A 13,477-nucleotide genomic window follows, 5' to 3' on the forward strand; every position below is an offset into this window, starting at 1 on the left:
GGCATAAAGAGCCTGTTTTTTATTTTAAAGTCAATTTTTATGGGTATTTCAATGTTTTTTTGCTTGTTTTTTGGATTTCCTTTGACTTGTTTATTTAAAATTTAAATTGAAAATTTTTGTTAAAATTAAACGACGTTTGAAAAATTTAGTTCTTATGCAAGGCATGATTAAAATAATAGTTAAAATATGCAAAATCGAGAAGTTTAACTTGGAAGTATTGCTACTTAGCCGTTGGTTGAAGATTAAAATAATTTATAGGATTAATAAAAAAGTAATTATTTAAAAAATTGCTTGAATATGTGCTATTATAATAAAAATAATCCTAATTTAATATGCCCCATATCTAGGACAAATACACTTGTTTGAAGTTTTTTTTTTCTAAATAAATTATTTCAAATATTAAAAACTAAATATTAATTTTAAGATAAAATAATTATTGATTTAATTTTTTTTTAAAAAAATTTATATATAAAAATAAAGTTTATTAAAAGTTTCATATCATAATATAGCAAAATTTTCTTAAGTTTAAAAAATAAATTTTATAAAAAAAATTTAAAAATATTATATATTTAAATTAAATTTAATATTAAAAAATGAATTTAAAATAAAGAAAAAAAATTATTCAAAAAAATATATAAAATAAATATATATATATATATAATATATATATATAATTTATATATATATATTATATTTATATATTTAATTTATTATTATCTATCATTTTTATAATAATTTAAACTTTAATTTTGTTATTTTGCTTATTTATATTTTTATTATTTTTAATTTATAAATATCTTTTTCCTAAAATTTTTGTCAAAATTACTTTAATTTGATTACATTTAAATTAAAAGTATTAATAAAATAGTAAATTATGATTTTAATTATTATTTATGTTTTCTGTTATATTATACAATTTTTTATACTCAATTATAAGAATAAAATCTATAAAATATTATTATTTTTAATAATACATATTATTTCATCATGAATATTTTAAAGCTTAAAGTTAAATTTATGTTAATTAATTCATATTTTAATTTTAAAAAATAATTTTCTATATATAAGCAATGATTATATAAATATCATGAGATGAAATTTATATTATTATTTTATTTAAACACTCATATTTTTTTTGTCTATCCTGATTTTTTATTGATTACAGGCTTATAAGATCATTAAGTTTTATTTCTAAATGCATTTAAATAATGTTATTTTATGAATTTTCGGTTTTTTTTAAATTCTTTATATAACTTTCTTATTTATCATTATATTAAATAATAATTCATAATTTCTAATAATTAGCCTAAAATTTTGGTTTTAGCGACATAAAAAGTTAAATATTTATTTGTAATATCATCTAAGGGAAGTAATATATTTTCTTTATTTTAATAGATTTTATTCTTTATCTAATTTATTTTTTGCAATGTTTTTAATAAATATTCTTATTTTTTAATTTAATGAATATAATTAATATTACTTTTAATTGTATTATAGGTTTTTTAATTCTAGAGTAAATATATGTTAATAATGTCATAAATAAAGTAAGACATTTTATAGACATAATTATAATAACAGTAATTATTGTAAATAATTAAAGTTTTATATATTTAATTATTTTTTTTAAAAAAAATTAAATAAATAATTTTAGTGTTTTCAGTAAAAGATAAAGCCTTTAAATATTATAAAAATAAGTTGATAGTATTCAAAATAATATAATTGATTATATATTCTATTAAATAGCTAATGTTACATAAATTTAAAAATAAGAGCTAGATCATAATATCTTATATATAAATATATCAACATCTAATATATATAATTATTATAATATTAAATTTAGTTTTTCAATAAATATATAAAACTAAAATTAAAAAAAACAAAAAAATGGTTAAAAAAAATAAATAAACGGACAAAAAAAATAACTAAAAATTTGAAAAAAAATAACAAGTATAAGAATAAGAATTAGAATAAGTATAAATACAATAAGAAGAATAATAATTTTAAGAATAAAATTAAAATTCAGTCTTTGTTTCAGGATTACCATATTCAGCAACTGAAGATGTATTAAGGGAATATTTTAAAGCTTGTGGAAATATATAGTTATTATAAAAATAAGATATAATTTAATAAAAAAATATATTAAAATATATATAGAAATATAAAATTACCAAAATACTAAGATACTGGTAGAAACATAGGTTATTGCCATATTTAATTTGAAACGAATGAAGAAGCATAAAATGTTTAAAAAAAAAATATTTTTTTTAAAAAAATTTATATATAAATAGGCTTTAAAATTAAACAAGTAAACTATGGAAGGAAGATATTTAGATATTGCTTTATCTAAAGGCGAAAAAACACATATTAATGCAAGTAAATATATAATAAATTACCTTTTTTTATATATTTTAATAATAATAAAGACGATGGTAAACCTCCTAGTGATTGTAAAACAATTTTTGTTAAAAATTTACCTTTTGATTGTAAAGAAGATGAAGTAGGTAGTTTTTTTGAGAAATGTGGAAAAATTATAAATGTCAGATTCATATATAATCCATTTGTTAAACATTTCAAAGGGTTTTTTTATTTTAAATTATATTTTTTTTCTAAAAATTAAATTATAATACTGTTTTTTATAAAGATTTGCTTATATTGATTTTAAAATGTCGAGTTCAGTAAACGCAGCATTAAAATTGAATCAAGTTAATTTTAAAGGAAGAAAATTGATAATTGTATATAATTAATTATTGTTATTTTTTGTTTTAAAAAAAAAGGATTATGAAACCGGATAAATGAAAAAAGGATTTAGATTTCAAAAAGTAAATGATGGAAATACCAAATTTAATAAATAGTATAAAAATGTTTTATTTATTTTAATAAAAATATATTATTTTAATAGATACGAAGATCTTTAGAGGTCATTAGAATATAAAAAAAATAGATAAAATAAACATTTAAGATTAAAAAACTTTTCTACTTAAAATAATCCGAGAAATAATAATAATAATAATAAAAAGAATCTTAAATTATTTTCTTGATAATTATAATATACATAAATAATTTTTTTATTATTAAAAATAATTTTGGTTTTTTATTTTATTTTTAATTTTAATTTGTTTATTAAAAATTTTTAATAAGCTCTTTTTGCTAAAAAATTATTTTATATTAAGTAAAATATAATATATTAATTTATAAAAAAAAAAAATCATTAGTAAAAATTGTACAATTAAAAGAAATATTTTATTTAATTAATTTTTTAAAAAATGCTTATTATTTATTTATAAATTAATATTTTATTTTTGTTAGTGAATTTCTAAAATTTTTCTGCTATTTATAAATAAAAATAATATAATTGGATATTTACTTTAAAAAAACTATTTATTTATAAAGACAAATATAATTATTTAAATTTTTTTATTTATTTTTTTTTAAAAAAAAAGAAAATAGTTTTTATTCTATTTTTCTTTTTTCTTTTTTCTTCTTTTTATTTTATAATATATAAAATATTCGAGAAGTATTAAAAAATTAAGTATTTAATTTAATTAAAATTACAAAAAATAATAAACAAATTTGAAATCAAAAAAAAAAAAAAAATCAAATCATAAATAATTATAAAAAAATCAATTTTCTTAAATTAAAAAAAGATTCATTAAAAAAAAAAAAAAAAAAAGAGCTAAAAAAAAAAAATGTCAAAGTAATTTTAAATAAATAATATTAAATTAACTTATATTTATTTAATAATTTTTTATTTTTTTTTTAAAAAAATTCTAATAATATCCATTCCAATTCCTGCATTATTTAAAAATAACCAATTTTTTTTTTTTAAACAAAAAAAAATAGAACAGCACCTTTTGTATGGGCCCAAAGAAGAGATAGAGTTCTTTTAACAATTCATTTACGTGACGTAACAAATGAAAAAATTGAGCTTACACCTGATCATTTAACATTTGAAGGAACTTCTGATAAAAATACTTATACTGGTTAAGTTAATTTCTATAAAGAAATTGATGTCGAAGTAATTTTATTTTATTAGAAAAAATATAATAAATTATTAATTAAAAAAGGCTTCTAAAAAAACTATCCTTGGGTATGGAATTAGATTTGTTTTATTCAAAAAAGAAAAAGAAGAATCATATTGGCCTCGTTTAACTAAAGAAGGAGGAAAACACAATAATATCTAAAGTGATTGGGAAAAATATATTGATTCAGATGAAGAAAATGAAAAAGGTGATAAAGGATTAGACTAAAACTGGAACCCTGATATGATGTAAAACTTTGGTGGAAATTACGGAGGTCAAGGAGGTGAAGGTGCTGATGATTCTGATGATGAAGGTTTACATTATATATATAATTTTTATATATATATTTATTAATATTATAGAACCTTAAGTTAATGATTTAGATGGAGAAGAAGAATTATAAGGAGGAGATAAAAAAGAAGAAAAATAAGATGAAGAAGTTAAATAAGAAAATTGATGAGAAAATAAAATAATAATTGAAAGAAAAAGATATAATAAATAAATATAATTAATAGTTAAAATAGTTTATTTTATTTTCTATTCTTATCTTTTCTTTATTTTCTTTTTTTTATATTTTTTCGTATATAAATTAGTTTTTTTTCTAGGTTATTTTTATTTTATTTTAAAAAAAGATTTATATTATATATAATTTAAAAATACATATATGATATAAAAATTTAAAATAAAAATATTTTTTTTTTAAAAAAAAAATATTATTTGTTTATATAATATTAAGAAAATAAAAGATATTATTATTTTATTTATAATTTTTCTTTTTTTAAAAATATTAAGAATGTATTTTTTTTTTAATTTCCCTTAAGTATACATTTACAATTTAAAATATATATATAAAAATACTTTTTGATTTTTTTTTTTTAAATATTAAATTTTTATTAAAAATACAACCAAAATTTAAAAATAATTAAAAAAATAAAAAAAACAAAAAAAAATAAAAACAAAAAAATATAAATTATAATAATTAATAATAAAAAATGGATATTACTGCATAAAAAGTGGCTGAAGTAAAAGATATTACAAGAAATGAAAGAATTGGAGCTCATTCACATATTAGAGGTTTAGGTTTAGATGATTCATTAGACCCAAGGTTAAACAAATAAAATAAAATAAGAAATATATATATATATAATTTTAAAAAAATAAATATATAGAAACATTGGATAAGGTATGGTTGGATAGGTAAAACATTATAAATAAATAATATAACATATAAATAAATAATTATATATAAAAAATAAATAGAAAGAAGCTAGAAAAGCTGCTGGTATAATACTTACTATGATAAAAGAAGGTAAAATAGCCGGAAGAGGAATATTAATAGGAGGATAACCAGGTACAGGTAAAACCGCGATAGCAATGGGTATGGCTAAATCATTAGGTGATGACGTTCCTTTTACCATGTTAGCTGGTTCTGAGATATTTTCTTTAGAAATGTCGAAATCTGAATCTCTTACATAAGCTTTCAGAAGATCCATAGGCGTAAGAATAAAGGAAGAAGCAGAAATCGTTGAAGGAGAAGTTGTAGAAATAGAAATCGAAAAATCAGTAAATAGTGGAGTAAAAACAGGAAAAATAACCCTAAAAACAACCGAAATGGAAACTGTATATGACTTAGGTAATAAAATGATTGAAGCAATATAAAAAGAGAAGATTATAGCAGGAGATGTAATAACAATAGACAAAGCATCTGGAAGAATATCGAAAACAGGACGTTCTTTTGCAAGAGCAAGCGAATTTGATGCAATGGGTCCTTAAACAAGATTCGTATAATGTCCAGAAGGAGAAATTGAGAAAAGAAAAGAAGTAGTACATACAGTAACCTTACATGAAATAGATGTCATAAATTCAAGATCTTAGGGTTTCTTAGCTTTATTTTCAGGAGACACAGGTGAAATAAAATAAGAAGTTAGAGATTAAATGGATTAAAAAGTAGCTGAATGGAGAGAAGAAGGAAAAGCTGAAATTGTACCAGGAGTACTATTTATAGATGAAGTTCATATGTTAGATATGGAATGCTTTTCATTTTTGAATAGAGCTTTAGAAAGCGAAACTGCACCTATTATTATTCTAGCTACTAATAGAGGTATTACTAATATTAGAGGAACTAATTATAAAGGACCTCATGGAATGCCATTGGATCTTTTAGACAGATTGTTGATTATAAATACTGTTCCTTACACTGAAAAAGAAATTAGGTAAATTATCGAAATAAGATGTGAAGAAGAAGATGTTGAAATGACTGAAGAGGCTAAAGAAGCTTTGACTACAATAGGTATTATTTATATATATTTATTTATATATTTATATATTAGGCAATGAAACTACTCTTAGATATTCTATTTAATTGATTACTACTTCTTCTTTGGTTGCTGCTAAAAGAAAATCTTAAGAAGTTGATATTGTTGATATTAGAAAAGTAATATATACAATTATTATTATTATTTTCTAAAATAAAAATATATTTTATTTTATTTATTTATATATATTTTTTTTTTAAGGTTTATTCTATGTTTATGGATTTGAAAAGATCAACTGAATATTTAATGGAACATTAAAGAGATTATTTATATTCCGAAGAAACTAATGTAACTAAATAAGTAGAAAAAATGCATATAGAATGAAAATATAATTATATAATTAATACATTTAATATTTATAAAACTTATATTGTTATTATTATTTTTTTTTTTTTTTTTTTCTTTAAATAATTAAATAAAAAGAAATCAATTTAATCAAAATAAAATTTTTGAATAAAATAAATAAATACATATTTTATAATAAATAATTCATATTTTTATTATTATAAAATATATAATTTATATATTTTTAATAGTTCAATTTTACTAAAAAATTAGCAATATTAATAATTTAATATATTATAATTTGAATTAAATAAATAAATAAATATTTTTTTTCTTTTTTAATAAATAAATATAATTTAATATAAAAAAATATAACTAATAATTAATTAATTTATAAATAATAATAAAAATATTGATATTTTTTTCAAAATAAAAAATATGTTTGTTCCTCCAAAATTCGATACTATATTTTAAACAAACTCCAAATTAAATGATTTAGGTTATGTTTCTGAATTACAATCGAATTTAATATATAAAGAAAATTCATAATTTGAAAATTATAGTGATAAAAAAATAAACATATTTTAAACACAAAGTAAATCTCCTATATAATCAAATTTATAAAAATTCGAATTCAATGGTTGTCCAAACAAATAAAATACAAATGATAGTAATTATTATTTATTAAAATAATAAATGAGTTAAATTAAATAATTATAAACTGAAAACCTATAAAGAAAATAAGAAAATGAATAATTAAAAATTTAAAATAATGAGTTTGAAAATACAAATATAAATTACAAAAACTAAATTGATATTTTAGAAAAGAAAATTATTTTATATGAAAAGGAGACAAATACAAAAGTTTCGGCTTTAAAAGATAAAATGTAATCTTATGAATAATTTAATAAGGAATTATTTAATAAATTGGCTTTTTATGAACAAGCAATTCTTAGATATGAAGAAGAAATAACAAATATAAATTTTTAATTTTAATAATAGAAATAATCACTAAATTAAGAAAAAGAATTTTATATAGAAAAATTAAATAGTTTAAATGAAGAAATGAATTAGATTGAAGAAAAATATAAAAATAAATTGGAAGAAAAAAATAATAAATTAAAATAATATAAATAAGAACTATCCACTAAAAGGCATTTAATTGAAAGTTTTGAAACGGAACTAATTTAAATTTAAAATGAAAATAAATAATTAAAAGATGATTTGTATTTATAATAATAATAAATTAATAATTTAAACGAAGATTTGGAATTTAATAATTAAAAAATAAATGTAAAAATTATTTTTTTCATATATTAAAATAAATAATATATTTATATATATATATATATATATATAGGAATTAGAAAATTAAATAAATTTAAGTAATAAATTAAATGAGGAATTAAAAGATAAAAATTAAACATTAAAAGAACAAGAAGAATCAAATAAAAGTCAAATCGAATAATTGCTTTTTTAATAAGAATAATATATATAATAATAACATTAAAATGAAAACTAAAATAATGAAATAAAAGTAAATCATAATTAAGAATTAATAAAAATATAAAAGTTAATTTCTAATTTGATAATATATATAGATAATAAAGGAAAATAAGAAAGCATTTAAAATTTTAAACATAATTTTTTAAATTTAGATGAATTATAAAGTAGGGTTATTAAACTTTTAAATAAACACCATTCGCTTAAAAAATAGAAAAAAAACTTATTTAAGAAAAGGAGGATTTGTAAGATAGAATTGAAGCTTTTACATAAACTTTTAATTAAGTTTTGGAAGAAAGATAAAACGATTTTTCTCTTATAGAATAATTGTAATAATAACAATAAAATACAACATTATAATAAAATAATATTCAAAATAATTAAGTTTAAGATAATTTTAACTCGTTTTAACACTATAGGAATCAAATTTAAATATAAGAAATTATTAATATTAAAGATAATTAGTTTAAGTAAATGATTTAGTCTATTAATGAATAAAATTAGTAAAATATGGGAAATTTAGTGTATTTTTTGTATATTTTTATTAAAGGTTTTTAAGATTAAATAACAAGAATTAAGTATATGAAAAATATAAATTTATAATTATAAAATTTAGTTAAATATAGAAAATTTTAAATAAAAAATAAGTTTAAAATTTATGCTTTATAAATAGTATTTATCATAAAACTAAAATATTTATAAAAACCTAAACCATAATTAGAATTATTCAATATAAACTGGTCATAAGTAAATTAAAATAATATTTTTATAGAAAAATTGTAAAAAATAAATGATTTATAAAGTGATTTTGGATTATTTAATAAAATAAAAATGGTTACTAATACGAATTTTAATGTTTCGAGTTTTAATAATTAACTATTTTCGTAAATTTTGAATTTGGTTTAGGAAGAATATAGTGACTTTTTGAAAATTAATTAAATTTAAATTTTTAAAATTAATAATTAAAATGATTCGTTTTATGAATAGGAGATTTAATAATAGTTGAATGAATTATAATAAGAAAAAATGTTAATTGAAAAGGAAAATATTGAATTAAAATAAATTATAGTTAATTTAAATGAACTTATGGATAAATAATAAATTGATAATGAACATTTATTATTTAATATTGATTAACTTAATTACAATTTAGAGATTCAAAAAAATAATTAATTAAAAAATGCTTATTAAAATGATTATTTACAAGAAAAAGGTTAAATGTTAACTATTAATGATTTAAAAACTTAGTAAATTAATCCTTAATAATAGAATTTCGATGGAGATTAAAATAATAAAAATAATTATTAAATGAAATATAATAATGAAAATGTAGATTTTAAGTTTTGATAAAAATAAATTACATTTTATTTTATTTATATTAATTATACATATATATTAAATATATGAAAAATAAATATATATTTTTATACAAAAAAAGTTTAGAATTTTTTAAAAATAAATACAATATTTATTAAATATAAATTTAAATATTATAAAACAGTATTTAATTTATTTTTGTTTATTTATGTAATAAATTATAATAACATTTAGTAAAAAAAAAAAAATATTAAAAATAATGTCATATCTTTAAATTCTTTAAATTTGATATATATATAATATTGAAATTTATAAAAAAATATTATTAAAAAAAAAAAAATACTTATTTTTTTTGTAAATTTAAAATTTATTAAACTAAATCAAATGGAATTAATTGATTTCTCTTACGTTATTATTATCGTAATTTTAGTATGGCAAGTATATGAATTTTTTTATCCAACAAAACCTAAACCAAACGCATAACCAGAAATATATTAAAGATTAGAAGAAAGTAAATAAGATAATTATATCATTAATTATTTATTTATTTTTTTTTAAAAAAAAGAAATAAAAATTAAATTAAATATAATTTTTTGTTTTTTAAAAAAAAATCTATAGTTAAAAGATAAAGAAGAGAAAGAAATTCAAGAGGAGAATTTAATGATAAAGATTTGACTAAATATGATGGATTTTCAAATCCAGAATATTATATTGGAGTTAAAGGGACTGTATTTGATGTTAGCAATTCAAGTTAATATTCTTTTTTTTATTTTTATATAAAAAAAATAAATTATTTTTAAAATCAAAAAAAAATAGAGGATTTTGTAAAAGGTGGATAATATGAAATTTTAGCTGGATAAGAATGTTCTGTGAATTTTGCGAAAATGATTGTTGATCCTTAATATTTTTTTTAATATGGAAAAGTTAAATTAACTGAAGAAGAAGAAGAATAATTAGAAGCTGCTTATTAAACATTTTGTGCAAATTATAAAATTATTGGAAGTTTGTAAAGTATAAAAAAACAAAATTGATATTTTTTTTTTTAGAAAATTAAACAATTTTTTATTTTGATATTATTTTTCCATTCTAATTTTTTTATTTTTTTATTATTTTTTTATATTAAAAAATAAAATTATAAATTAAAATAATATATTAGAAAAATTAATTTTTTTAACCTTGATACTATAAAAATAAAATAAATTATAAAATATTACTTAAATAATAATTAATTTTGTGTATTTTTGCTTTTTTAAAAATTAATATATTATATTATAAATAATTAAAATAATAATTTTTTTCATATAAAAAAAAATAAAAAATAATAATTAAAGGACTTTTATAAAATTTATATGATAAATTATTTATATATGAGTAATCTTGATTTATCTTCAATTAATAATGATGATAATAATTTATCGGAAATAATATATAAAATAATATAAGATTTAATTACTTTCCATGGATCAAATAATATCGCATTTTCTAAACTAGATATAAATAAAAATAATTGCATATAATTTAACGATTTCTAATAAGAAATGACTGAATTAGGCTATAATGATTTCGAGTAAGTTCAAAGCATTTTTAATTAATTAGATATAGACAAAGATGGGGTGATAAATGATTTAGATTGGCAATAATCAATAAATAATTTTTAAAAATAAATAAATTAAAATTGCTCAATATCAGATATTACAGATATTAACGAAATAATATTTTAAGAATCACCTAAAAAAAATACGAATAATAAACATGTTTTAAATGATATTTAATAAAATTATTAAAACCTAAATAATTTCAAATAAGATAATTAAAAATAATTTAAGGAGTAGAAAAAAAACATGATTAATAATTTTTAAAGCTATTTAGCATTAATTGGATTTGGTTAATAAGAACAGCAATAAAATCAAATTATTTAAGAAGAACAAAATCAGTTTCTAAATAGAAGGTAATTAAATTCTCCTGATAAAACTAAGGTTTTATTAAACATAAAAGCTACTTTTCCTTAATAACAATATGAAAGGAAATAAAAATTCATTAATTAATTTAGTAAGAGAGGAGGTTTAGATGAAATTATAAATAAGATAAATATTTAAAAAAATAATCTTCATAAAAAAGCTTAAAATTCATAACCTATATTTTATAAATAAACTAATATTGAAAATAATATAAATGAATATAAGGCTGATCTTTTTAGTGTTAAAATGAAGATAAATGAAAATAAATAATAAATTGTTTAATAAAACTAATATAATTATTAAAAATATTTCGGGCCTTATAATATTTAAAATAATTATTGTTCAATATTAAAAAATGATAAAAATATAAAAGATATTGTGAATAGAAATGAAGATAAAATATGAAAATAATAAATTAACTTAAAATTTAATTTATAAATCAATTAAATAGTATAATTTTTAATAAAATTAACGATTTAATATAATATTTTTATTTTATTTTTAAAAAAAAAACATTTTAAAATTTTTATTTATATATAATTGTTTTTTTTAGTTCATTTATTAACAAAAATAAGATTTTGTAAAAAATATTATAAATACAAATTATATATATAAAGATATCTGTTAATTTAATGTCAAAAAAAAAATATATTGAAATAAATTATAAGAAGATATAAAAATTTATTTAAAAATAAAAAATAATTATATAATTAAGTTAAAAAAATATATATGTGTATAAAAAAAAATATAAAAAAAAAGTTAAAATATAAAAAAATAATTATGATATAATAAATAAAAAAAAATTAATGAAAAATATAAAATAGTTGCAATGTTAAATAACTTAAAAAAAAAAGTAATTTATAATACAAAAAAAATATAAATTTATGAAAAATTATATATTTATAAAATTTATATAAATATTTATATATATATATTATAAATTTATTTAATAACATATTTATTATAAAAAAAATATATTTATTATATATATTTTTAAATACAAAATTATATTTAAATATTAATATCTTAAAATTAAAGATGTAATTAATTTTATTCTTTATATTTATTTATAGTTTTTATATTAAATAAAATATTAAATTCATTTTATAAAATATTCTTTTGAATCTAAGTTATTTAAAAAAAAAAAAATATAAAATTTTAAAATTAATTAAAAAATTAATAAATTTAATAATTTAAATATAAAAATATAATAAAAAGAATAATAATAATATTATTATTAAAATAAAAATATAAATAATATTAATAATATAAAAATAATAATAATAATATTAATAATAATAATATTAATAATAATAATATTAATAAATTTAATAATTTCGATTTTAATTATTTTAATACCTTTATAATAACTTTTTTAATAATATTAATAATAAATAAATGTATATTTATTTTATTTAATTTAATTTATTTAAATTATATTTTTATTATAAATATAGTACCTTATAATTCAATTTATATTAAACTTTTATATTTTATATACTATTTTAAGAATTTATTTTTTTAATTAATTATTTAAACATTTATCAATAAGTATTGATTAGATTAAATTTAATATATTACTTGATTTTATTCAATATATAGTTTTTTAAATTATATAATTAAATTTATTTTAGTTTAAATATAATTATATTAATAAACTAATATTTTTTTTGTTAAATTTCAATAAACTTTTTAAATTAAAAAAAAAATTATTTATATCTGTATTCAAATTTTAAATTTATTCTATTTATTTGATATAAATTAAATAATTGTAAATATTTAATATAATTATTATGAGTTATTATTTTAAATTATAAATTACTAAATATTTAATAAACTATTTATAAAATCCTTATTTTAATATTTTAATATAATTTTTTAAATAAATTTATTAAATTATTTTATTCGATTTACCAACTTATTTTTCCTTTTGAAGTGCTAATTAAAAAAGCTGTTAAAAAAACATAATAAATATTTTAATTAATTTTTTTTATTTAATCTTTTTTTTTTTATATATATACTTATATAAAAATTAATATTTTTTTTGTTTCTCATGCTTAATCTTTTATTTCTTTAT

At 15.0% G+C, this 13,477-nt stretch overlaps 2 protein-coding genes across 2 annotated transcripts, besides 24 other annotated features; both read left to right on the forward strand. All coding sequences in view use genetic code 6, as the record gives it.

Annotated features, from left to right (window-relative positions):
• The first annotated feature begins 630 nt into the window (after window positions 1-630).
• Window positions 631-688: a microsatellite.
• Window positions 631-701: a microsatellite.
• Window positions 631-702: a microsatellite.
• Window positions 644-702: a microsatellite.
• Window positions 644-703: a microsatellite.
• Window positions 645-740: a microsatellite.
• Window positions 741-2,093: 1,353 nt separating this feature from the next.
• Window positions 2,094-2,143: a microsatellite.
• Window positions 2,144-3,660: 1,517 nt separating this feature from the next.
• Window positions 3,661-4,620, forward strand: IMG5_202670 (prostaglandin e, putative). The gene is made up of 4 exons (XM_004023864.1): window positions 3,661-3,697; window positions 3,844-4,018; window positions 4,068-4,335; window positions 4,385-4,620. The coding sequence occupies exons 1-4, from the start codon at window positions 3,690-3,692 to the stop codon at window positions 4,477-4,479; spliced, it is 546 nt and encodes a 181-aa protein (XP_004023913.1). The 5' UTR covers window positions 3,661-3,689; the 3' UTR covers window positions 4,480-4,620.
• A 78-nt stretch (window positions 4,621-4,698) lies between these two features.
• Window positions 4,699-4,746: a microsatellite.
• Window positions 4,747-4,935: 189 nt separating this feature from the next.
• Window positions 4,936-4,978: a microsatellite.
• Window positions 4,947-4,992: a microsatellite.
• On the forward strand, window positions 4,984-6,661 carry IMG5_202680 (hypothetical protein; the record flags this gene model as incomplete). Its single annotated transcript, XM_004023865.1, has 5 exons — window positions 4,984-5,127; window positions 5,192-5,219; window positions 5,283-6,312; window positions 6,353-6,456; window positions 6,539-6,661. Exons 1-5 carry the CDS (start codon window positions 5,015-5,017, stop codon window positions 6,659-6,661), a joined length of 1,398 nt encoding a protein of 465 aa, XP_004023914.1. The 5' UTR covers window positions 4,984-5,014.
• Window positions 5,224-5,278: a microsatellite.
• Window positions 6,662-6,794: 133 nt separating the features above from the next.
• Window positions 6,795-6,835: a microsatellite.
• Window positions 6,836-7,690: 855 nt separating this feature from the next.
• Window positions 7,691-7,746: a microsatellite.
• Window positions 7,747-7,812: 66 nt separating this feature from the next.
• Window positions 7,813-7,915: a microsatellite.
• Window positions 7,916-7,950: 35 nt separating this feature from the next.
• Window positions 7,951-7,981: a microsatellite.
• A 4,185-nt stretch (window positions 7,982-12,166) lies between these two features.
• Window positions 12,167-12,216: a microsatellite.
• A 53-nt stretch (window positions 12,217-12,269) lies between these two features.
• Window positions 12,270-12,316: a microsatellite.
• Window positions 12,275-12,334: a microsatellite.
• Window positions 12,302-12,368: a microsatellite.
• Window positions 12,339-12,415: a microsatellite.
• A 192-nt stretch (window positions 12,416-12,607) lies between these two features.
• Window positions 12,608-12,726: a microsatellite.
• Window positions 12,619-12,726: a microsatellite.
• Window positions 12,727-13,374: 648 nt separating this feature from the next.
• Window positions 13,375-13,412: a microsatellite.
• Window positions 13,376-13,413: a microsatellite.
• Window positions 13,414-13,477: the final 64 nt, after the last annotated feature.

The sequence above is a fragment of the Ichthyophthirius multifiliis genome (assembly GCF_000220395.1).
Source record: "Ichthyophthirius multifiliis unplaced genomic scaffold scaff_1120509251429, whole genome shotgun sequence".
In the NCBI taxonomy this organism is placed as follows: domain Eukaryota; phylum Ciliophora; class Oligohymenophorea; order Hymenostomatida; genus Ichthyophthirius; species Ichthyophthirius multifiliis.